We start from the raw sequence: 27,062 nt of genomic DNA on the forward strand, positions 1-27,062 counted from the left end.
TCAGGTCAAACTCAAAACGTTTGAAACGATTCATGTAAGAATCCTGTTTGTTTGGACATTTGTTCGACGTCTAAAAAGCTTTCCTTGACTTACACGGTTAAGAACAAGTCTTTGTCTGTGGAACAGACGAGGTGCACTTAAGGTTGCTACCAACGTATTAACGGGAAATAAATCAGCTGGAAAAACTAGAATTTCCGTTGAAGTTAAATGACCTCTATAACAGCAAAGCCCGACAGCACGCCATCCGTTCTCATCACTTAAACAAACTGTTAAAGCTTCAAATACAAAAAGTCCAGGTGGAGGTTGTGTACGCTTCATATTTTTAGGAACTACAGTTCAGAATAAGTGAGTCTTTCCTACAGATTAGGAGATGCTGTACTGTGAATGTGGAGCTTTTATATCTGGTGGAGTTTGTATTTGTACATCGGAGGAAACGTCTCCCAATAAAGAAACAAATAACTCACCATTCAAAATGAGCGAGTGTGTTTGTGGTGTTTTTCCAGAAGCCAACAGGTAATGTGTAAACTCTTAGCGTGTTTTACTCATTTCTCTCATCTCCACTTAGCCAGTGATGATAAACTGTATGACTCCGTGGTGTTTTCCTGCTTTAAAGACTTGAAGTTACGTCTTTCCACCAAAGAAGAAGACATAACTAATAAAGCGGGGGCTTCATTTCTGCTGCTTCCCAACCGGGTATTTTGTTCACTGTGGCTTTGTTAGCTTCCAGGCATTAAAGGCTGTGCTATTTTTAGAGCAGGCAATTTTCCACCGAGCCTGCTGCAGCCGAGTTGAGAGTGTGAGATATTGTGCTCTTTGTCGGCTCTCTCAGCAGGAAGCTGGGAATTGAAACATCAGATTCAGATAAGACCTGTGTATGTTCTACTTTCTGCTGTTCCATTTGTTTCTTATTAGAGAAACAGAAATTTAAAAAATCTCTGCAGGATAGAGTGAAAATAAACACACCACCATTATCCTGTATTTTCAAAATCTGAGATTTCACACAAAGAAGGAAAAGCACTTGGACACACATGCTGAGTTCTCTGGCTGAACCGTCGTCTCATTGGCTTCATCCACAAACCGGTGAGGTCACTGTGGACTCACATGGATACCAGCCAACACGTGTGGAGACCATGTTTTAACCAGTGAACGTTGTTTGTTCAGTGAAAAACCTTGTTTGGGTCTTTTTCTTTTTGTAGCTCAGTTCACCATTTCTGTCTTTGACAACAATGTACTCACCAAAACATACAACCAGCTCTACAAACACAGCAACATCAATAAAATTAACCTTTAAATTCATCATATACATTTATTTACAACAGCTACAGAGGCCAATTTATTTTTCTGCAATTATAAAACTCTTCATTTTCCGTCTCCTGTTTTTGTCACATTTTTCATGAAACAATCAAATTTCTCAGTTTCAGCATTTGATGTTTTTTGTTCAGTTCAATATTGGTTTATGTGATTTGCACATTATGGCATTCTGTTTTTACTAAACATTTTTGGGAATCACTACATTTTGTGGTATTCTGTAAATAAAATAAAATTAGACTTAAATAAAATATTTGAAAATGTAATATACTTCAGTGTATCATCTAAAACCAAAATTTGCCAAATTTACTTTAAAAAAAACAAGTTGTTGACATGATCTATTGAATAACAACCAACCATCATCCATCAGTGATGTCATCATCCATCAGTGATGTCATCGTTGGTTTGTGAATGTTATGAATCCTCCAGTTCAGATTCTGTCCGTCACCATCTTTGCTAGTTCGGAGCGGTTTGGAGCAGGAAGTGACCATATTTGGACGAGCTGGGGGAGGAGCCAGCGGTGGATCTGACCGATCTGATTGGAAACCTGACGATACTACGTCCCGCCCACCGATAGCTGTAACCTGACTGCACCACAGGCCTGTCAATCAAACAGACACGCCCCCAAAAACAGGTCTTCTTGAATCTTCTTTTCTAATGAATGAGGGATTATTTTCAGATGGACCTCCAGAAAACTAAGAAGAAGGAGTGACTTTAGCTAACAACACCGAGATAACTGATGGACACATTTTATTCACTTTGGATTTGATGACAGAAGTTGAATGGGAGTCTATGGAGCCGGAGGCTTTTTGGAGCCGACCTCTAGTGGCACTCGCTGGAATTGCAGCTTTAAGGGCACTTCTGCATTGGCCTCATTTTTCAGACTCAGAAGTTAAGTCCGTTTTTTAATATACAGTCTATGATAACAGCTCATTATCATTTGAATAACATGAGTTTATGTTTGAATATTATGATTTTCACCTTTTTGGTGTCAAAAATGTTTCCAACGTTTGAACGCTTTACAAAGCTTCTACTGTCTATAAAAGGTTATAAAACATAAAAGGCCTTTGTGCCATGAAACGGTGTAATCACATGTAAATCATAATGATGTTGAATAAACTTACAATAAACTATATAAACTAATAATGTGTTAACTTGCACTGACAGTGCGCAGTTTTCTAAATTGCATTAATCTTTTAAATTTAAAACAATTTACAAAATTTAAATAGATTTGTGGTTAGTTAAATGACAAGACACCTAATTTCTCAAAAGAATTTACCCAATTTAATTAATTTTTTCACAAATGTATTTGATTTTTGTGGTAAATAAAAGAAAAAAAAGACAGGTTAATTTACTGCTTGACTGATTTCCTTGATTTGCCTTTTGAACATTTTTATTTTCATCTTTTATTTATACTTTAGGATGTCTGTAAAAATGTTTAGACAAAAAGGGGATTTGAAAGAGTACATAAGCGTATGAGGCAGATTAAGAAATGCATTGCTCGTAGCATTTTCAGAACGTAACAGACGGCCAACTGACTCTAAACAACCATGACAAAATATTTTTGTCATCTTTTTAAGAAATTGTTGGTTTTGTGTTTTCAAAATTCATGAATATTTGTCAGTAGAAAATTGTATTTCAGGTTATTCTCTCTTATCTTGCACAGACACCAAACTGGGAATATGTAAATTGTTGAATTGTCGGTTCTCTTTTGATTTGCAACTCTGCCACTGCTTTCCTTTCCTCTGGGTTTATCCAGAGCAGCTGAAGGCAACATTTTCCAGCAGAGTGCACATGTTCTTCTTCTGGCTTTCTAAGTTGTAAATTTGTCATTGACATTGTTAAAAATAAATACGTTGAGGAACCAGTGAGTGGAAAGCTTATGTGAAAAACACATGAATGAATTACACAGGGTAAAACAGAGGGACACGTTTACAGGTTACTAATGCCACTGATCTCAGCTGTTACTAAACTTCAGTGAGTCCATTGTTATCTTATCAAGTGTTATGGAAATAATAAGTAATTGTTTTTGTCTACTCATCTCAACTATGAAAAGGATGAATACATTAGTCCACCAGAAAGGATAAAGAAAACAGTGAAAATAAGATAGAGAGGGATATTTGAGATGAAACCACCGGCTGATTGTTGTGCTGTTTTTGGTATTAAAGTCTGTCTGCCACTAAAAGCATTTGGAGACTCAGATGGCGGTGAACTGAAGCCCGATTGTAGAAATAAAATGTGAAAATGACGCCTCTCACACATTTAAGTTCACTTCATACCTCTCATAGATCCACTTTCTCAAAGCCCCGACTGTTCCACGAGCACCAATCAATGGTAAAAGATATAATCCATCTCAGAACGAACTGAGCTCATCATCACAGCCCGGTGGAGGAGAAGGTCAGACTGTCTGCTGCCTGCACGCCAGCCAGCATTCAGCAAATATTCGATATCCCAAGTAACACGTACATTTGGCTAATTTGATTAAATTATCCTCATGGGTTGAGGGAATCCAAGATAACATCATAAAGAATTAGAGAAATGCAGAACACAACATAAATCATTTCAATAACACCAAGTAGGATTTAGTTTTTGTATGTAAAGTTGCTGTGCGACTGTCAGGTACCCAGAGACAACAAACATTCATGTTCACCAGGAGAGAAACCGTTTGAGTTTCCAGCCGTAACCTCAGCTGGGAAGCAGTTCTTCTATATTTTCACCTCCATCTTTAGATCGCAGCACTTTTTAAATGTCAGGTATAAATTTCCACTGCTGAAGCCACCAAACAATATGTGCTTTCTATCCTTCACTTCATCCACAAGCAGCTTGATCTAATGTTGAGTTTGAGTTGAGGTAGAAAGTAGAAGTCCCGAAAGAAAAAATCATCTAATGTTGTAATTTATAACTGAGATCACAGAGAGGCAGAAATATCCATTTTAATATTATATAGCCCTGATGAGAGTTGTTGTGTGTTTGATTTATTTAATCAGTGTGCAAACCTCATCAAGGTTCTGCTGACGAATGCTTGAAGTGTTCACTTCCCCTACAGCACATCATCAGCCAGGAGTTTCACCGGTGGAACACAGACGTGGAAGAAGAGGAGAGCGTTTGTGTCCACATATCTCACGTTTCAAACCACTCAGCGGTTTGATTGCCTTTTGTTTGTGAGACGCTGGAACCAGCTGAGACCCTGCAGCCAGCGCAGGAAGGCCTGTAGGCGCTCCTTAATAAAAAACGACTCTTCATCTTCATCATCCGTCTCCTGCAGCAGCAGCGTGTGGTGCAACAAACGCCAACATCCAATGTTAACAGTTTGGCACATGTACTCTCAATTAGTTCTGCTGTTAACTGCCTGTGGTGAAACGGTTGAAGCACATGTACCAGCGGCCTCAAGAAAGCAGGTAACACAGTTATACTGACAAGTAACTAAGATTTACTGAGTGTTTTGCATTTTATGTATAAAAGTACAATATTCAGTGTGTTGGTAACTTCATGAAGAGTTCAGAAGTTATTATGAGTTCATGAATTAATTCCTGCATGACATCAGCATTACTTCATACATGAATACCTCATGAATCATCAGGAAGTAACACGAGTTCCAAGTCTTTCACTGAAGCATTAAGGGAAGTACATCATCATGAATTACGGCATATTTAGTATGATCATGGTGGATTCAACTCTGCAGCACAAAGCACATCAGGACATCGTTACACACGACGCACAGTAAAGATCAAAATATGTATTTCAGAGGCAACAAACATGATGAACTCACGAGAGATTAATGTTTAGTTAATTATAATTTCATGATGTGCTCTGATGGACTTTGCTATTGGTTAATCCCTTTGAGGCTTCACGTCTCACTGACCAATCAGGAGGTAGCGTTGCGGTGCAACCCGGGAGCCATAAAGAGCCTGAGACCCCGTTTCTCACTCAGCCACCCCGGAGATAAGACCAGTCCTCGAACGCTGTCACCCGATGTCCAAGATGTCGTCTACGAAGTGTTGCATCTCAACTCCACCCGCTCACTCTACGCTGCATCCTGCACATGCAACAGCTGCAACAGCTGCAGCATATGCAGCACCTGCAGCACATGAAACAACTTCAGCACATGCAGCACGTGCAGCACATGCAGCACATGCAGCACATGCAGCAGTGGTTCAGCCGGGCACATGTGTGGAGCACATGCAGCACATGCAGCAAATCACATGCAGCACAAGCACTGTGGTTGCAGCTACTAGATCTCATCAGCAGTCAGCACATGCAGCACATGCAGCACATGCAGCACATGCAGCAGTGGTTCACCGGGCTCCGTGTGGACCAATGTCAAGATAAATCCCAAAGACTGTGGTTGCAGCTACTAGATCTCATCCAGTCTCCTTCACTGTGTTCTAGTCGTGTCCCTGACAGGGTGCGGTGGAACGCTCGGTATCATTTTTTCGGCGGCACCACAACCAGGTCACGGTGAGGTCAGACAACACTGCGGTCGTAGCTCATCTCAACAGCTGTGTGAGGTTTCTCCACCGGCAGAGTTCGGCTGCAGGGATCCTGACTAGGGCGGAGCTCCATCTTGGATCTCTGACGGCCTGCGATGTTCCGATAACCTTCAATGTGACGCTCGCAGAAAAAAGGAGAGACGCACTGATATGACAGCGCTTTATCTAAACTGGTGGCGAGCAGGAAAAACACTCTGCAGCCTGAAGGCCAGCGACTCTCCTCCCCCGAGGATGGAGGAGATGCCACCTGGTGATTTGTCATTGACATTGTTAAAAATAAATACGTTGAGGAACCAGTGAGTGGAAAGCTTATGTGAAAAACACATGAATGAATTACACAGGGTAAAACAGAGGGACACGTTTACAGGTTACTAATGCCACTGATCTCAGCTGTTACTAAACTTCAGTGAGTCCATTGTTATCTTATCAAGTGTTATGGAAATAATAAGTAATTGTTTTTGTCTACTCATCTCAACTATGAAAAGGATGAATACATTAGTCCACCAGAAAGGATAAAGAAAACAGTGAAAATAAGATAGAGAGGGATATTTGAGATGAAACCACCGGCTGATTGTTGTGCTGTGTGGAGGAGATGCCACCTGGTGACGGTGTCGGTCCAGACGGGCCTTTTACCTTCTCTTGCCTCAGAGCAGAGAGCGGCGGATCTCTGCGTCATGTCGGTGCATCCTTCATGTGTGATGTTTTCTGATGACAGGGTCAAAGTGGGGCTCCTCATTAATTCTACGTCCCGAACGAGCTTTCCACTCACGTGAACTGCTCAGAGAGTTTCCGACGCTGTGACGCGTGCAGCCTGCGGGCGCCTGTGTTGGTTGAGCTTATCGCTCACTGGGAAATTCGGCTGAATTATGAGGCCACTTTCCCATCGGAGGCTCCACCAGGAGTGCTGCGACCTCGGCTGCACTGTCCAGCGGCGTTTTGATGGAGGAGATCTGCCTGGCTGCCTCCAGGTCCTCCTCCTCCACGTTTGTACAGTCGTATCTCAGAGATATGGCGTCTGACTCAGTGTCTCGAGCGTCCTCGGGACTCGATCTGAACCCAAGTCGTGTGTCGGTAGATGGAATCTGTGCAGCTGCATCTCAGTTCCCTACATCCACACTGCAGGCTGTATCCTGCAGGTATGCAGCTGTTTTTAACTTCTCTCTCGAGGCTGAGGATGTCATCCAGTTGCATGGAAGGTTTTCTCCAGACAGTTGTCTTCCTCGGCCTGTTCTGGTTAGTCTGGTTCAGGTCCAGCTGGGAGAACATTCATCCCTAACGGCCAATAGTGAAGCCCGTTAGAGGGCGCAGCAATAGTAGTTACTGGACATAACTCCAGTTCTGTGAGAACGTGCGTGGTCCTCTAAGACCAGCTGGTCTCCGTCTCCGTCGCTGTAGAGTTGCTGAGTTTCAAAAGGAGATGAGCATCAGAGTTTTATAGCAGCGGGGTTGGACAGCGAGGCTGCATCCTGATTGGTCGGTGAGTTCAAACACACTCATAGAATTAAAGTTGATTGATTCGTCTCCAGTTCTACGTCGGGATGGATTCTAGAATCCATAACAGAATAACAGAAGTTATCTGTTAAGATTAATCAACATTTATTCCTCAGAGACACTCAGCATGAACCGGTGACCCACTTTAACCAGGCCACAAAGAGGTGTGTGTCCTGAGTGCAGGTGTGTTGTGTTGTGTTGCGTTGTGTTGCATTATAATGTGTTGTGTTGCGTTGTGTTGTGTTGCATTGTGTTGCATTGTTGTGTTGCATTTTATTGTGTTGCGTTGTATTGTGTTGTATTGAGTTGTGTTGCGTTGTGTTGCATTGCGTTGTGTTGTGTTGCATTGTATTTAAAAAAAAATTCCCCTTGCGTTGCGTTGTGTTGTGTTGTATTGTATTGTATTGTGTTGCGTTGTGTTGTATTGTATTGTGTTGTGTTGTGTTGTGTTGTGTTGTGTTGTGTTGTGTTGTGTTGTGTTGTGTTGTGTTGTGTTGGGTTGGGTTGTGTTGTGTTGTGTTGTGTTGTGTTGTGTTGTGTTGTGTTGTGTTGTGTTGTGTTGTGTTGTGTTGCGTTGGGTTGTATTGTGTTGCGTTGTATTGTGTTGTATTGTATTGTGTTGTGTTGTATTGTATTGTATTGTGTTGTATTGTGTTGCGTTGTGTTGTGTTGCGTTGTATTGTGTTGCGTTGTGTTGTGTTGTGTTGTATTGTATTGTGTTGTGTTGTGTTGTGTTGTGTTGTGTTGCGTTGGGTTGTATTGTGTTGCGTTGTGTTGTATTGTGTTGTATTGTATTGTGTTGTGTTGTGTTGTGTTGCGTTGGGTTGTATTGTGTTGTGTTGCGTTGTGTTGTATTGTGTTGTGTTGTATTGTATTGTGTTGTGCTGTGTTGTGTTGTGTTGTGTTGCGTTGGGTTGTATTGTGTTGCTTTGCATTGTATTGTGTTGTATTGTATTGTATTGTATTGTGTTGTGTTGTGTTGCGTTGCATTGTGTTGTGTTGTGTTGTGTTGTGTTGTGTTGTGTTGTATTATGCTGTGTTGTATTGTATTGTGTTGTGTTGCGTTGCGCTGCGTTGCGCTGCGTTGCGTTGCGTTGCGCTGCGCTGCGCTGCGTTGCGTTGCGTTGTATTGCACTGTGTTGTATTGTATTGTATTGTGTTGTGTTGCGTTGCGCTGCGCTGCGCTGCGTTGTATTGTGTTGTGTGCTGTGTTGTATTGTGTTGTGTTGCGTTGCGCTGCGTTGTGTTGTGTTGTATTGTACTGTGTTGTATTGTATTGTATTGTGTTGTATTGTGTTGTGTTGCGTTGCGTTGCGTTGCGCTGCGTTGCGTTGCGTTGTATTGTACTGTGTTGTATTGTATTGTATTGTGTTGTGTTGCGTTGCGCTGCGTTGCGTTGCGCTGCGTTGCGTTGCGTTGTATTGTGCTGTGTTGTGTTGTGTTGTGTTGTATTGTGCTGTGTTGTATTGTGTTGTGTTGCGTTGCGTTGCGCTGCGTTGCGCTGCGTTGCGTTGTATTGTACTGTGTTGTATTGTATTGTATTGTGTTGTGTTGCGTTGCGTTGCGCTGCGCTGCGTTGTATTGTGTTGTGTTGTGTTGTATTGTATTGTGTTGTGTTGTGTTGTGTTGTGTTGTGTTGTGTTGCGTTGGGTTGTATTGTGTTGCGTTGTGTTGTATTGTGTTGTATTGTATTGTGTTGTGTTGTGTTGTGTTGCGTTGGGTTGTATTGTGTTGTGTTGCGTTGTGTTGTATTGTGTTGTGTTGTATTGTATTGTGTTGTGCTGTGTTGTGTTGTGTTGTGTTGCGTTGGGTTGTATTGTGTTGCGTTGCATTGTATTGTGTTGTATTGTATTGTATTGTATTGTGTTGTGTTGTGTTGCGTTGCGCTGCGTTGCGTTGCATTGTGCTGTGTTGTGTTGTGCTGTGTTGTGTTGTGTTGTATTATGCTGTGTTGTATTGTATTGTGTTGTGTTGCGTTGCGCTGCGTTGCGCTGCGTTGCGTTGCGTTGCGCTGCGTTGCGTTGCGCTGCGTTGCGTTGCGCTGCGTTGCGTTGCGCTGCGTTGCGTTGCGTTGCGTTGCGCTGCGTTGCGTTGTATTGCACTGTGTTGTATTGTATTGTGTTGTGTTGTGTTGCGTTGCGTTGCGTTGCGTTGTATTGTACTGTGTTGTATTGTATTGAATTGTGTTGTGTTGCGTTGCGTTGCGCTGCGCTGCGCTGCGTTGTATTGTGTTGTGTTGTGTTGTATTGTGCTGTGTTGTGTTGTGTTGTATTGTGCTGTGTTGTATTGTGTTGTGTTGCGTTGCGTTGCGCTGCGTTGCGTTGCGTTGTATTGTACTGTGTTGTATTGTATTGAATTGTGTTGTGTTGCGTTGCGCTGCGTTGCGTTGCGTTGTATTGTGCTGTGTTGTGTTGTGTTGTGTTGTATTGTGCTGTGTTGTATTGCGTTGCGTTGCGTTGCGTTGCGTTGCGCTGCGTTGCGTTGTATTGTACTGTGTTGTATTGTATTGTGTTGTGTTGTGTTGTGTTGTGTTGTATTGTGCTGTGTTGTGTTGTGTTGTATTGTGCTGTGTTGTATTGTGTTGTGTTGCATTGCGTTGCGTTGCGTTGCGCTGCGTTGCGTTGTATTGTACTGTGTTGTATTGTATTGTATTGTATTGTGTTGTGTTGCGTTGCGCTGCGCTGCGTTGCGTTGCGCTGCGTTGCGCTGCGTTGCGTTGTATTGTACTGTGTTGTGTTGTGTTGTATTGTGCTGTGTTGTGTTGTGTTGTGCTGTGTTGTATTGTGTTGCGTTGCGTTGCGTTGCGCTGCGTTGCGTTGTATTGTACTGTGTTGTATTGTATTGTATTGTGTTGTGTTGCGTTGCATTGCATTGCGCTGTGTTGTGTTGTGTTGTATTGTGCTGTGTTGTATTGTGTTGTGTTGCGTTGCGTTGCGCTGCGTTGCGTTGCGTTGTATTGTACTGTGTTGTATTGTATTGTGTTGTGTTGCGTTGCGCTGCGTTGCGCTGCGTTGTATTGTACTGTGTTGTATTGTATTGTATTGTGTTGTGTTGCGTTGCGTTGCATTGCGCTGCGTTGCGCTGCGTTGCGTTGTATTGTACTGTGTTGTATTGTATTGTATTGTGTTGTGTTGCGTTGCGTTGCATTGCGCTGTGTTGTGTTGTATTGTGCTGTGTTGTATTGTGTTGTGTTGCGTTGCGTTGCGCTGCGTTGCGTTGTATTGTACTGTGTTGTATTGTATTGTGTTGTGTTGCGTTGCGCTGCGTTGCGCTGCGTTGTATTGTACTGTGTTGTATTGTATTGTATTGTGTTGTGTTGCGTTGCGTTGCATTGCGCTGCGTTGCGCTGCGTTGCGTTGTATTGTACTGTGTTGTATTGTATTGTGTTGTGTTGTGTTGTGTTGTGTTGTATTGTGCTGTGTTGTGTTGTATTGTGCTGTGTTGTATTGTGTTGTGTTGCATTGCGTTGCGTTGCGTTGCGCTGCGTTGCGTTGTATTGTACTGTGTTGTATTGTATTGTATTGTATTGTGTTGTGTTGCGTTGCGCTGCGTTGCGTTGCGCTGCGTTGCGCTGCGTTGCGTTGTATTGTACTGTGTTGTGTTGTGTTGTATTGTGCTGTGTTGTGTTGTGTTGTGCTGTGTTGTATTGTGTTGCGTTGCGTTGCGTTGCGCTGCGTTGCGTTGTATTGTACTGTGTTGTATTGTATTGTATTGTGTTGTGTTGCGTTGCATTGCATTGCGCTGTGTTGTGTTGTGTTGTATTGTGCTGTGTTGTATTGTGTTGTGTTGTTGCGTTGCGCTGCGTTGCGTTGCGTTGTATTGTACTGTGTTGTATTGTATTGTGTTGTGTTGCGTTGCGCTGCGTTGCGCTGCGTTGTATTGTACTGTGTTGTATTGTATTGTATTGTGTTGTGTTGCGTTGCGTTGCATTGCGCTGCGTTGCGCTGCGTTGCGTTGTATTGTACTGTGTTGTATTGTATTGTATTGTGTTGTGTTGCGTTGCGTTGCATTGCGCTGTGTTGTGTTGTGTTGTATTGTGCTGTGTTGTATTGTGTTGTGTTGCGTTGCGCTGCGTTGTATTGTACTGTGTTGTATTGTATTGTATTGTGTTGTGTTGCGTTGCGTTGCATTGCGCTGCGTTGCGCTGCGTTGCGTTGTATTGTACTGTGTTGTATTGTATTGTATTGTGTTGTGTTGCGTTGCGTTGCATTTGCGTTGTGTTGTGTTGTATTGTGCTGTGTTGTATTGTGTTGTGTTGCGTTGTTGTGTTGTACTGTGTTGTATTGTTGCGTTGCGTTGCGCTGCGTTGCGTTGTATTGTACTGTGTTGTATTGTATTGTATTGTGTTGTGTTGTGTTGCGTTGCGCTGCGTTGCGCTGCGTTGCGTTGCGTTGTATTGTACTGTGTTGTATTGTATTGTATTGTGTTGTGTTGCGTTGCGTTGTATTGCGCTGCGTTGTGTTGTATTGTATTGTGTTGTGTTGTGTTGTGTTGTGTTGCGTTGCGCTGCGTTGCGCTGCGTTGCGTTGCGTTGCGCTGTGTTGCGTTGTGTTGTGCTGTGTTGTGTTGTGTTGTGTTGTGTTGCTTTGTGTTGTGTTGCAGCTACCTGTGAGGCGATGTACTTCTCCAGAGGACTCTCCACTCGTCCCAGGTGCATCATGGTCATGTTGGGCTGCAGATCTTCAGTCGACTCTTCGCTCAGCAGTAACTTCCCTTTGAAGTTATGGACCACACACACCACCTACAGGCACAAACACACTCTTCAATGCAAACACACCGACAGCCGAGTGGACACACAAACCATCGACAACAGTCGGGTCACAGCAGTCTGAGGTTCAACATTAAATAACCAACTGCATGTTGACTCAGAAGACAAGAACTGTTTTTAATTCCTTTATTTTAGCAGAAAGACCCATTGAGATGAAAAATCTCTGTTACCAGGGAGACCGGGCCAAGAACAACAACATAATATACAAAATACACAATCAAACAGTGAAACAGCTGAAGAACCATCCACATTCCTCCATCACCTTGTTCTTTATGAGGATATCAAACCGTAGAAAAGTCAAACATCCATTCGGGCTCCGGTTCTTGTGATTTCTTAAGTTAATTTTTTAACTGATTTATAATGTTTCTATCTAAACACTGAAACAACTTCTCAAAAGTTTTCAAATTATTCCAGTTTTATTGATATATGTACATTATTTAGTTACACTTAAGCAATATTACAGAGTAATACACTTATGTAATACTGGGATTATACAACAAGTTAACAACTAAATAAAATATGTAATCTAAATGTGTTCATACTGTGGGACAATTCACTCTTTTTGTTAGTGTGATCTCCATTTCCATGGCAACACATGGGATATGACTAACAACTGGAAAACAATCAGTGGCGTCAGTAGACTCATATAATGTGTGCAATGTTTACTACTCCAGGAAGTAGTCGGACCCTTAGCAACCACCTAGCAACAGAGAGGATTTCTAGTCTCCAACTGAATAAATACAGAAAATAGAAACACTAAACTGATCAGCTAGTTCAGTCTGGTTGGAACAAAGATATCTGATGAACAAAGATATCTGATGAACAAAGATATCTGATGAATAAGATATCTGATGAACAAAGATATCTGATGAAGAAAGATATCTGATGAACAAAGATATCTGATGAACAAAGATATGTGATGAACAAAGATATCTGATGAACTAAGATATGTGATGAACAAAGATATCTGATGAACTAAGATATCTGATGAATAAGATATCTGATGAACAGATATCTGATGAACAAAGATGTCTGATGAACAAAGATATCTGATGAACTAAGATATCTGATGAATAAGATATCTGATGAACAAAGATATATGATGAACAAAGATATCTGATGAACTAAGATATCTGATGAATGAATAAGATATCTGATGAACAAAGATATCTGATGAACAAAGATATCTGATGAACAAAGATATCTGATGAACAAAGATATCTGATGAACAAAGATATCTGATGAACAAAGATATCTGATGAACTAAGATATCTGATGAATAAGATATCTGATGAACAAAGATATCTGAGGAACAAAGATATCTGATGAACAAAGATATGTGATGAACAAAGATATCTGATGAATAAGATATCTGATGAACAAAGATATCTGATGAACAAAGATATCTGATGAACAAAGATATCTGAGGAACAAAGATATCTGATGAACAAAGATATCTGATGAACAAAGATATCTGAGGAACAAAGATATCTGATGAACAAAGATATGTGATGAACAAAGATATCTGATGAACAAAGATATCTGATGAACAAAGATATGTGGTGAACAAAGATACCTGATGAACAAAGATATCTGATGAACAAAGATATCCATGTTCTCATGTGTTTTTAACATTTTAGCTCCGTGTCATGTGTTCAAACCAAACCGGTCCAGCTAGCCTCCTCTAGGACTGTAAGTGCGTGACTATCCGTGGTGTTACGGTACGGGTGCTTGGAGCGACCAAAAAGGACCAAAAGAGACCCGACTTCACCAAATGGGTCATTTAATAGACCTAGAACAAGTAGAAACTACATTATATTACATATTATATGAAACTCTATTTTAATTATATATTCCCATTGAGGAGGTGGAGGGATATTTCTAGTGATGAGCAGGGTGTGTTGTCATGGTGATTTGTTCCAGATGTTCTGCATTCTGTTTTTAAGAAAAAAGATGATATTATGTATATGAGGAAGGCTGTTTTGAGGACGTGTGGTGTTAAATTTAAAGGACTGTGGTGGCTAAAAGTAGGAAGACTTTCACATTATGATATTGTGCAAAGAAAATTCACAATAAGAGACATGTTCAGTATGTTGATGTGCAAACTGCACAAGTTCAGAGCTCTGCAGCTAATTGATTATATACAGAAACTGTTCATGAAACAATATTGATTCAACCATCATCTCAAAGGTATTCTGCAGCTGGATTTGACTTTATTCAAAATTTAAACTGCTAAAATATTCTATGAATTTAAAGGTCCTATATTGTTTAAATTCACATTTACATTTGTTTTTTGATAACAAAGCATCTCCCGGTGGTCGATGAATACTGTGGAAACACTCAGTTGAAGGAGAAATGCACACAGCCCGCTTTCAGTAACAGAACAGTTTGAGCTGTTTGGACTTCTCTGAGTGTGTGATGTCACAAGTACGGCCTGCTGTCCAACTTGTTCTCTGAAGGAAAACACATCCTATCGGGGAACTAGCCAGCTACAAGAACGAAGAAAGCCAACAGCAAGGATAGAATGAAAAATTCTCCTGCTGACTTACAAAGTTCATCATGACCAACGTCCATCTTATAGACCTAACAGAGCACTTTGTTCTCAGACTGCCGCCTGCTTGAGTTTCATCTCTCCGGAGGAAGCAGCTCCCAGTTCTGGTTCAGGACGCGGCCGCCGTCTCCTTTAAAGGTTGAGCTGAAGCTCCTTGAGGCGGGTTGAGGTGACCTTGAGTCCTCCCTCGGTGATGCTGCTGCAGGCCTCGGCTGCAGGGCGACCTCTGATGATGCACCGAGCTCCAGTCGTCTCTTTCACCCTCCAGACATTTACATGTCACAGCTGCATCTCACTAACTTCATGCCTTCTCTCTCCCGTACTTCTGTTACTGGTTGTTAACTGGTATCTGTGGTCCTGGAGCTGCGCGCTATTGATTTTTTTTGTTTTTTCTGCTGATGTGATGAATAGAGGAGAGTTTGTTTTGCCATGTTGTACCTTCTCTCTGATTGTTTTCAACTGATTTAACTATTTTATTTTAGAACAAAACAGAATTGTGGTTGATGTGTTTTTCTTTCAATCAAATGTCATTCATGAAATAACCTTGTGGAAGTTGAACTGTACTAATAGTTTCTGGGTCGCTGTACTCTGGACATGTATGTTTCCTAACACACACGCTAACACACACACTAACACACACGTCACATCCCTCTCCAGCTTTTGTACCCACACACAAATCATTCACGGCTCTTATTCTCACCAGGAAAGTTGCGATGGCCGAGCCGATGATGAAGCCAGCGATGACGTCCGACCAGTGGTTCCGGTATTCAGCCACGCGGTTCAGCCCGGTGAGGAAGGCCAGACACATGAGCCCCAGAGACAGAACCGGCTTGGCCAGACGGGTTCCCTTCGCCTGCACGGTGCACGTCACGTACATCTGTCAGGGAGGAGAGATGAACGGGTCACATCACCTCAATACTTCATGTTAAATGCACACAAAGGCAAAGTCACTCATCCAGAATTGTTCCTTCATTCATGTCCTCATCAGAACCCATCCAAACTATACCTACTTGAGCAGCGAACACAAACTTTGTGTACGTTTTTTTGAGGAACACGAGGAAGTTGCAGATATATATATATATATATATATATATATATATATATATATAGTATACAGTACCAGTCAAAGGTTTGGACACACCTTCTCATTCAATGGTTTTTCTTTATTATTTTTTTTGTACATGGTAGATTAATATTGAAGACATCTAAACTATGAAGGAACACATGGAATTATGTGGTAAACAAAACAAAAGTGTTAAACAAACCAGAATGTGTTTTATATTTTACATTCTTCTAAGTAGCCACCTTTTGCTTTGATGACAGCTTTGCACACTCTTGGGATTCTTTCAATCAGCTCCATGAGGTGTTCACCTGGACTGGTTTTCAGTTAACAGGTGAGCCTTGTCAAGAGTTCATTTGTGGAATTTCTTGCCTTCTTAATGTGTTTGAGAGCATCAGTTGTGTTGTGCAGAGGCAGGGTTGGTGCACAGCTCTCTACAGTGAATCGGCCTATTGGACTATTGTGGTAAGAAACACTCAACCAAGTAAAGAGAAACGACAGTCCGTCATTACTTTAAGACAGGAAGGTCAGTCAATCCAGAACATTTAGAGAACTTTGAATGTATCCTCAAGTGCAGTCGCGAAAACCATCAAACGCTCTGATGAAACTGTCCCTCATGAGGACCGCCCAGGACAGGAAGACCAAGAGTTACCTCTGCTGCTGAGGATAAATTCATTAGAGTTACCAGCCTCAGAAACCGCAAATTAACAGAACCTCAGATTAGAGCCCACAGAAATGCTTCGCAGAGTTCAAGTAGCAGACACATCTCAACATCAACTGTTCAGAGGAGACTGGGTGAATCAGGCCTTCAGGGTCCAATTGCTGCAAAGAAACCGCTACTGAGGAAGAAGAAGAAGAAGAAGAAGAAGAAGAAGAGACTTGATTGGGCCAAGAAACACAAGGACTGGACATCAAACCAGTGGAAACCTGGACTTTGGTCTGATGAGTCCAGATCTGAGATTTTTGGTTCCACCCGCCGTGTCTTTGTAAGACACAGAAAAGCTGAGCGGATGGTTTCTACATGTGGTTCCCACCGTGAAGCACGGAGGAGGAGGTGTGATGGTGTGGGGGGGCGGGGGGGGGGGGGTTGCTGGTGACACTGTTGGTGATTTATTCAGAATTCAAGTCATATTAACCAGCATGGCTCCCACAGCATTCTGCAGCGACATGCCATCCCATCTGGTTTGAGCTTAGTGGGACCAGCATTTGTGTTTCAACAGGTCGACGACCCCAAACACACCTCCTGGCTGTGGAAGGGCTGTTTGACCAAGAAGGAGAGTGATGAGTGCTGCGTCAGATGACCTGGTCTCCACCATCACCGACCTAAACCCAATGAGACGCTCTGGGATGAGTTGGACCGCAGAGTGAAGGCAAAGCAGCCAACGAGAGCTCAGCACCTCTGGGAACTCCTTCAGGACTGTTGGAAAACCATTCCAGGAAAAAGGTGGAAGAATCTAAAATATAAAACATTCTGGTTTGTTGAGCATTTTTTTGTTTACCATGTGCCCCTTTATAGTTGAGATGTCTTCAATATTAATCTACAATGTAGAAAAAAATTAAAATAAAGAAAAAACATTGAATGAGAAGGCGTGTCCAAACTTTTGACTGGTACTGTAGATATATTTGTTATTTGTGAAATTATTCTCAGCTAATCTCAGAAAAGAGAAAACAAAATTTCTCTCCAGCTTATATATTGTTACTTTGAATAGAACAAAGATAAATCTTAGAAAAGTTTTACAACCAGGTGTCCAAATGTAAAACAACAACAACAACAACAACAAACAAACCAAAACAGAGCAGATAATAAGAGGCATACTAAAAGGATCAGGGAGGGCAGTTGTGAGACCACTTCATTTTGTTAATATAATCATGCTCCATCTTTTAGTAAATATGTATTTTTGGAGTATTAAGCCATTTGTTATTTCTTCTATCTCAGGCAACATATTATATGTCAGGTTTTAACCACTTAGTAGTGATGCTTCTAGTTGCTGCTGTTGTGAATCTTTGTAAAAGATGTTTTCTGTCTTCCATCAGTGGGAGACCTGATGGTTCCACCTTTGGATTCTTTGTAAGGTTTGGATGAAAAACTCTTTCAAATGCTTCACAAACATCCCAGAATAGTTTGTGAAGCACCATTTCTCCAACGTGTATTTGAGTATGTTGGAGCTCTGAACTTTTCCATCTGCCCTCGTAGGAGTTGTCTGAACTTACAAGACATTGTCTTTTTTTTTTTTTATCAGATAGCTGTTGCCGGTTTGAACGCCAACATGGAAGCACTTCCAGGAACATTAAACACATCCAGTACATTCTGGAACTTAATACTGAATATCTGGCTTCCTCTCAGTTTTGTAGCAGATCTGACGGTTTGTCTGGTCTTTACCAAAAATCCTGTCTTTCATATATAAGACAAGAAATGATGCCCACACAGCTGTGATTACAAGCTGGGTGTAATTAGTTTTGCATGTCAAGTGTTCTTTAGACATTAGATTTATTGTACTTTATGATGAGACCAGGATATAAGGTTTCAATTTACATAAAAAATATTGAAATGTTGTGTGTTTTTTAATAAAACCAGTGAAACAGTACTTTCTCAGAAGTTGTGTGAGTGTGCAAATGATTGCAAAATTATTTAAAAAAAAAAGTGTAATATGAAGTCAGGAAACTTGACTCAACTCTGAATACTGAAAGTTGATGAGGATTCAAACTTTTTACATTCTCAAAACAGGAAAATGCTGAAAATTGACATTATTTCAGTTCGACTTTCAGAAATATTCAGAAATCTCCATCCTGTGCTCCCGATGTTGTCCTCGTGTTTTATTAAAACCTCGGTGGTGAAATGCTATCAGACAGCTGTGACGCTCTGCAAATGTGACCTGATATATTAAGTCCCTCCTCGGGGCGACTTTCTGTTTGCTGCCCTGTATTTAGAGACGAGCTGGCAGATCTGCCGTCGGAAATACAAAATGAAAAAAAAGACGTGAGTCAATGGGAGGAAAAAAAATAACGGGAAAGAAAGAGATGGAGAGTAAGAGACAGAAAACAGCCGAGGAATGAGAGAAAATAAGGACAGGAAGTAGAAGGAGAGGATGAAGCTCAGAGAGAGACACATGAGGAGTGTGTGTGTGTGTGTGTGTGTGTGTGTGTGTGTGTGTGTGTGTGTGTGTGTGTGTGTGTGTGTGTGTGTGTGTGTGTGTGTGTGTGTGTGTGTGTGTGTGTGTGTGTGTGCGCCAAACATTTACAGAAAAGTGTCTGCTGACTTTTTAATTGGATATTTTCAAATATTGTTTCTGCAAAATCGTAACATTTTGATATTGAGTGCATCTTCATCGCCTTCTCTGACAACATGTTTCTTTTGTTTGCAACTATTTCAGCTTCTACCAGCATTATTAACATTTATTTTAAACATGACCATTATATAAAACATTATATAAAACTAGTCAAAACTCAGTTGTGTTTAGAGAGCACAATAAGCTTTTGTTAAACTTAAGAAAGTAAAGACGTATTTTAAAAGCTTCACATTTTCATATCTTCTCGTGATGTTCGTGTTTCCATCATGGTTTCATGTTGTGGTCGAGTTTTATTTTTTGGTCTGTTGTTTTTTCTGTCTTTGCTGTGCTGCAGCTGATGAAGTTCACACAGCTGACAACATTTTCATTGAATATTCCCTGATTGGCAATCTTTAAAAATGACGCCCGTTTTATAACAGATAAGTCTGGTTTCTGGTACCCGATGTACAGTTAATAAACCCTTCAGTGATCTGGACACTCAGTGCAACATTTTACACACTTACAAATCTGATCAGCTTCTATCAATAAATCCTTATTAAAGTGCACTCAACACAAGTAGAAACTGCATTTTGCAGAACTGTCACCTCCAAACTTACACAACCATGTTACACATACAGTAAATCCAGAAAGTATTCACAGCGCTTCACTTTTTACACATTTTGTTATGTTACAGCTTTATTCCAAAATGGATTAAATTCATTTTTTCCCTTAATATTCTACACACAATACCCCATAATGACAAAGTGAAAATAGTTTGTTTAAAATTTTTGCAAATCTATTAAAAATAAAGAAGGAAAATATAACACTACATAAGTATTCACAGCCTTTGCTCAATACTTTGTTGAAGCACCTTTGGCAGAAATTACAGCCTCAAGTCTTTTTGAGTATGATGCTATAAGCTTGTCTCCTATTCTTGGGCAGTTTCTCCCGTTCTTCTTTGCAGGACCTCTGAAGCTCCATCAGGTTGGATGAGGAGCGTCGGTGCTCAGACATCTTCAGATCTCTCCAGAGATGTTCAATCGGGTTCAAGTCTGGGCTCTGCCTGGGCCTCTCAAAGACATTCACAGAGTTGTCCCGAAGACACTCCTTTGTTATCTTGGCTGTGTGCTTCGGGTCGTTGTCCTGTTGGAAGATGAACCTTCGCCCCAGTCTGAGGTCCAGAGCGCTCTGGAGAAGGTTTTCATCAAGGATGTCTCTGTACATTGCTGCATTCATCTTTCCCTCCATCCTGACTAGTCTCCCAGTTCCTGCTGCTGAAAAACATCCCCACAGCATGATGCTGCCACCACCATGCTTCACCGTAGAGATGGTATTGGTCAGGTGATGAGCGGTGCCTGGTTTCCTCCAAACATGACGCTTGGCATTCAGGCCAAAGAGTTCAATCTTTGTTTCATCAGACCAGAGAATTTAGTTTCTCCTGGTCTGACAGTCCTTCAGGTGCCTTTTGGTAAACTCCAGGTGGGCTGTCATGAGCCTTTTACTGAGGAGTGTCTTCTGTCCGTCCACTCTACCATACAGGCCTGCTTGGTGGAGTGCTGCAGAGATGGTTGTCCTTCTGGAAGGTTCTCCTCTCTTCACAGAGCAACGCTGGAGCTCTGTCAGAGTGACCATCGGGTTCTTGGTCACCTCCCTGACTAAGGCCCTTCTCCCCCGATCGCTCAGTTTGGCCGGGCGGCCGACTCTAGGAAGAGTCCTGGTGGTTCAAACTTCTTCCATTTGCAGATGATGGAGGTCACTGTGCTCATTGGGACCTTCAATGCTGCAGAAATGTTTCTGTACCCTTCCCCAGATCTGTACCTCAATACAATCCTGTCTCAGAGGTCTACTGACAATTCCTTGGACTTCATGTCTTGGTTTGTGCTCTGACATGTCAACTGTGGGACCTTATATAGACGGTGTGTGTCTTTCCAAATCATGTCCAATCAACTGAATTTACCAGGTGGACTCCAATCAAGTTGTAGAAACATCTCAAGGATGATCAGTGGAAACAGGAAGCACCTGAGCTCAATGTTGAGTGTCATGGCAAAGGCTGTGAATACTGATGTACGTGATTTTTTTCGTTTTTTATTTTTAATAGATTTGAAAAAAAATTAAACAAACTTTTCTCACGTTATCATTATGGGGTATTGTGTGTATAATTCTAAGGAAAAAAATAATTCAATCCATTTTGGAATAAATCTGTAACAACAAAATGTGGAAAAAGTGAAGCGCTGTGAATACTTTCTGGATGCACTGTACATGTCAACACCCCATCTGGCCTCGTTGTAGTGTTTCCATATCAAACATGGGTAAAAAAAAAGGAAGAAGGAGGAACAGAGAGAAAGAGAAGCAGATAAATAAAGACGGGAGGAAACACGTCTGCGTTGGCTTTAATCAGTGATCTGTGGAGTCGACGCTGCCGAGCCTCTCAGGGACTACTTGTATTTCATGAAGATGTGTGCTCTCTCCTCCACGGACAGATCAAATGCTTCTATTCTTAATTTTGCAAATGATTTACATTTCATCTCTTTTGATTATTAAGGACTTAAGAAATATGATGTTTCTCCTCTTCCAGTGTAAAATGGCTGTACAGCAGCGTGCTATTATTCATGAATATAAATAGTTCTACATAATTAAGATGAATAAAGATGCTCTGTTTGCATTTTTTATAACTCAAAAGTAACCTGCTCCAAAAACAGTTGTGTTAACGGTGTTTCCCGGTGCACGTCGTTATTCTCATAACTCAACGAGTGGGGAGCCGATCATACGTTGACACAGTGATTCAAACCTGCTCTAGTTTTTGCATGTTTGGCTTCGTGTTTGTTCTATTTGTTATTTGTGGAGTTATTCTCAGCTCATCTCAGTTTTTGGGTTTTAGATGCATTTTTACACCAAGGCAGGTTTGATTTTCAGGTTTCAATCTTGCAAAGTTTCATCAGTTGACTGCTGACTTCCTGTTGTGTGTCTATGGAGTCTCAGCATGCTGCTGCTTCAGACGGGGAGAGAAAGTCATGAGTGAATAAGTTGCACCTGAAACCTCCTCATCTCCGCCTCCGACAGCCGAGCTACAACCAGCCTACCATCTGCTTTACTCTGGTTCCAGGGAACTCCACCTGCTCTCGGCTTCCTCCCTTCAAGTCTAATTTCCTCTGGACCACCAGTGTCCGGGCAGAACCAGGCAGAACCAGACAGAACCGGGAAGAACCAGACAGAACCGGACAGAACCGGGAAGAACCAGGCAGAACCGGGAAGAACCAGGCAGAACCCTCCACTGGGATCTTTACTGAAACACTGCCCGTCCTCCTAGAACCACTTTACTGTCTGTCCCTCATGTTGCGTCATATCAAAGACAAGCATCTAGATATCATGTACCGGAATGATGTGAAGCTCCAGGGAGCTGCTGTGGTAGAAACTGTCCTGAGGACGTTAGTAGAGAAACCTCCATCTTCCTGCTCTCCTTGTGTCATCAGCATTACAGACACTATAGAAGTCTGCTACAAGATTGATGTGAATGTCTGGTAATCGAGATGATTTCAGAGAGGTATATATAGTATATAGGTATATATAGGTATATATATATCAAATAAAGTTGACAAAATTTAGTGAATAGAAAAGTGCTGAGCTGTGAAATTTGTCTGAGTCGGACTGTGCTGGCATCCCTCCAGCCGATCTGCTCCCTCAGGCCTCCAGAGGAAATACAAGCTGCGCTGCAGGAAAACAGCTGCAGCATGCACTGTTTACTCAGAGGTGAATATTAATGAGGTGTAGAAATAAAAACAAAAATGTGTTCCATTTAAAAAAATAAATGTAAATAATGTGAAAGACAGACAAATGAACCAGTTATTAATGCAAACTGTCATTAACTGTGTGCGTTTGGTAAATCAAACACTGGAGCTTCTGATCAGTCAAACTTAAAAACCTCATTCAGCAGAAACATGCTGTCTCTAGATAATCTGATGTTCTCAGTTTAAAGGAAAAACATTATTTATCTCCAACCTACTGAGCTGTGACAAACTATCCAAACATACAGTCACAGAGGAATTAAAACCACGTGAATGTGAATTTAATTAATGTTTGTTATTCGTAATTAATAATCTTTTGTGTTTTTCCATTAAAACAAATGATTAAGTTCAGCTTTAAATGACGACTGTCCATCATCTAAATCCTCCTTATTAAAGAAAAGCTGCAGTATTATCCACCTCAGCGTTCTCCTCTGAATGGATGAGTTGTTCTGCAGAAAACAGGTTGGAAGACAAAAATAAAGTCAATAATCCATCCAACACTGCAGATTTCCTTCTCCGCCGACATAAAACGACTTTTATCCAATAAATTTCTGCTGTCAGAGATTCAGATGGGATGAGAGGCGCTGACATACCGCTCATTGTGTAAGTCCGTCTGTCCAACCTTTCTATGTCTCAGACACATCCTGTTTGTAAGGTCAGACATTAGCAGCTGTCCTCTGATGGACGCAGCTTCACACATCAACACATCCTTCTCTTTCTCCAGTTGAAACGGTGTCCTGTGTTGTTCCACTCAGACAGAAGCACACGGAGCTGCCTCAACATGTCAGATAATTCAAAGAGGAATTTCAAAGGGATTTTTAACTCATTTGAGCAGGAATGTAAATCCTGGTGTTCTTCTACTCGAAACCCAGGACGTTCCTGTAACGCAGTCGAGATGTCTTGGAGATGTGGAACCGGCACCCACTGATCCAAACACCGTTTCCACTGCACGGCAAGCTGCTGCAGGAGGGACCTCGTTTCACATGTTAGGAAGATCTTTTGGAGAAGTAGTATCTGCAACAGATCCACAAGGAGCTGGATGCGTAAACAGCTGACTCTTAATTAATGCCACATATTGATGATTAATGATATCGCTACAACACTCAGAGAACATGTCTGTACATCTCCGTCCTGATCAGTTCTGTCTGAAATAACAGCCTCCATGGACTTCTCTGCTCAACCCCCCAAGTCTCGCCGCCATCTTGAACTGTCGCGGTGTGTACGAAGTCTGGTGACCACATCCACCATCTTACCCTCGCTGTCCGGGTTAACTGATTTATCTACTAACAGATAAATCAGTTAAGCTCTAATTATTTTACCCACAAACTGCATTTTGGTAACGAGGAGGTCCTTCTGAGGTCCAATGAATAGGACGGTATTTCCCCAAAACATTTCATATTTACAGTTGACAGTTTGGCTGATAATGTTGCTGCCCTGGTTTAATTAGACCCAATTCAAACCTGTGCAAATGTTATGATCTGGTGTTTCTGGGGAGTTTCATGTTTTCATAATCAAACAGAAGCAGCAACAATAAGATGATCATTAATAATAAATACAGCCATGCAGGGATATTTTTGGACCCGATGAATCGTTCATGCTGTTGGCAGCAGCTCAATGACACAAAACAAGTTAAAACATCACATTCAGATCCTCCAGATTACTGAAAGAGCTTCACAGCTTCATTTGGATAAATCCTCAGGTTCAGAGGAGGCTGGAAATCTGTGGCTGTAATGACCAAGACAATGAGAGTTTGGAGACGGGTAATCATCCTCTCCTCAGAGCTGCAGGCGCACACACACACACACACACACACACACACACACACACACACACACACACACACACACACACACACACACACACACACACACACACACACACACACACACACAGGCCTCGGCTAAATGACCCACATTACAGAGGAAATCTGCTCCCCCATCGTGCAGAGAATCACTGATGGTCCGAAGCCATGAATCCATCAATTACAGGCAGAAACTGAAAATCCAAGAAATCGGAGCATCAGCGAGACGGAGAGGAAACGTTTGAGCTGTTTGTGGTTCTTACAGCAGAAATCTGCTGCTGCCAAACGCTGAAGGGTCGGTTTGATGAATAGCTACAAAACCTTATTTGATTTTGTTCTATTCTTGTGAGGACAGAACAGTCAGTTCTGGTTCCTGCCTGATGCAGAGTGACACATCTCCTCCACTATGAGAGGGTTCAGCTGCTGACCGGCCGGTCGCTGGTTCCTTCCTCCTCCTCCTCCTCCTCCTCGCTGGTTGTGGGAAGTTGCTGGATGTTGGCAGGACATACAACTCTTTCATATATAAGCAGATATGAGCATCCTGAACATGCTCAGGAGGCGACGAGTCAGCAGGCCACCGAGAACCGGGATGTTCTCAGCTTCCAGTGATCCTGTACCCATCCTTCAACATGGGGTCGTGCATCAGCAGCATCATCATTATCATCATCGTCATTATCATCATCATCACTGCAATATGAGGCGACAACGTGGCCTGATTCCGCCAAATATGGTTTTCAGTTTTCTTCTCTGTGAATGCGGTCCGGTGACTCTGCTCGTACCAACGCTTGAACTGCTGCTCTGAAGGACGGACCAATCAGAGACCAGTGTCAGAGACCGGGGTCAGAGGTCGTGTTGGACCTCTAAATTCTCAGAAATTACAACAGAGATGGCTCATGGTAATAAAATAACGCTTCAAGTGACGGGCAGCCGCTGTGGTGGACGTTCATTCAGCTGGATGATCTCTCAAAACTCATCACATCCGTGTCAGTGTGATAAAAGTGCACATTTGAGCTTTTAATTCAACCAGTCAAAGGTCCCAGTTGTCAGCTGGATGGATGATCATTTGAAAGAAATATGATTCATCATGTTTGAACTCTCATGAGCTGTTTTTAATGTGCGATTCATGTTGTTTTTATTCCTGTTAGCTGCTTTTACGTTGTGACTAATGTTGTGTGATTTTTACTTTCATGACATTTTTTGGGATCATTTTAACCTGTAAAGCATCTTTGAGTATCCTGAAAAGCACTATATAAAGAAAATGTATTATTATTACAAGATGGCGCCGTGCTAGTGGCAGCCTGTTGCAGCAGCTCCCGGTGTGCGTTTTAGTTTTAAGACTTTTCACTTTTTCTCTCTTCTGAGTTGTTTTTGTTTTCTTAACGTTTTGTTTAAGTGACGGTCAGACAATGGACCGTAACTTTTTTTCCTCTTTTTTGGTGGCTTTTCTGTTACTTTTTTCCCTCTTTGTAACGGAGAGCCACACACAGTGGACTGGTGCCTTTGTTTACTCTCGTGATCAGCTGATTGCATTGAGTAGACCTCTACTGCTGCCTGAAGTGAAGCCTGAAATCCCGGAGGAACTTCGTAGAAGACGTCGGGGTTGCAGAACTGGAGCTAAGCTTAAGGCGAAGAGGAGGAAACACAAACCATCGGTACCGGAGATCTTAATGGGGAACGTGAGGTCGTTGGCTAACAAGACGGACGAGCTCGGCGCGCTGGTAAAGACCCAACGGGAATACCGGGAGTGCAGCATCATGTGTTTCACCGAGACATGGCTGCACTCATATTTCCCGGACCACAGTGTGGCCGTACCCGGCTTCGGGACCGTACCCGGCTTCGGGACCGTACCCGTCTTCAGGGCCGTTCCCGTCTTCAGGACCGTTCCCTGCTTCAGGACCGTTCCCTGCTTCAGGACCGTTCCCTGCTTCAGGGCCGTTCCCGGCTTCAGGACTGTTCGGGCGGACGGAGACGTTATACAGAGCTTTAAGAAGAAAGGTGGAGGGATTGCAGTCTATGTGAACAAGAGGTGGTGCAATCCCGACCACGTGTGTGTGAAGGAACGTTTCTGTAGCCCGGACATTGAACTTCTAGCCGTGGGGATGCGCCCGTATTATTTGCCGAGGGAGTTCACGTCCACCATTGTTATCGCTGTGTACGTTCCTCCATCAGCTGACGTAGAGGCAGCAGTGGACACCATCCACTCCACTGTGGCTAAACTTCAGACTCAGCATCCCGGTGCATTTTTGTTAGTTACTGGAGATTTTAACCAGTCTGGATAAAGTACTACCAACTGTTCACCAGTATGTGAACTGCCCCACACGGAACAATAAAACTCTGGACCTACTGTATGCTAATGCCATGGATGCATACAGTACTACTGCCCTTCCCCCCCTTGGTAGGTCAGACCACAACCTGGTCCTGCTGACTCCCAGGTATGTTCCTCTGGTGCAGAGGCAGCCTGTGTCCACCAGGACTGTGAGGAGGTGGACACAGGAGGCTAAAGACGCCCTGCAGGACTGCTTTGAGTCCACGGACTGGGATGTGC

At 42.3% G+C, this 27,062-nt stretch overlaps 1 protein-coding gene across 1 annotated transcript in view; it reads right to left on the minus strand.

The window, feature by feature from the left end:
* The window catches only part of LOC138614252 (phospholipid phosphatase-related protein type 5-like), a gene marked incomplete at its 5' end in the record, with an annotated part of 34,747 nt that extends 8,280 nt beyond the window's left edge, over window positions 1-26,467 (minus strand). Inside the window, 3 exons of the mRNA XM_069687562.1 lie at window positions 11,896-12,030; window positions 15,309-15,485; window positions 26,283-26,467. Of these exons, the coding sequence (XP_069543663.1) occupies window positions 11,896-12,030; window positions 15,309-15,485; window positions 26,283-26,467 (497 nt within the window). The remainder of the gene's footprint in view (window positions 1-11,895; window positions 12,031-15,308; window positions 15,486-26,282) is intronic.
* Between the last annotated feature and the right edge of the window lie 595 nt (window positions 26,468-27,062).

Source organism: Brachyistius frenatus, unplaced genomic scaffold (genome assembly GCF_029030835.1).
Source record: "Brachyistius frenatus isolate BFR_SWC_R1_liver_20210118 unplaced genomic scaffold, ASM2903083v1 Contig_474, whole genome shotgun sequence".
In the NCBI taxonomy this organism is placed as follows: domain Eukaryota; kingdom Metazoa; phylum Chordata; class Actinopteri; family Embiotocidae; genus Brachyistius; species Brachyistius frenatus.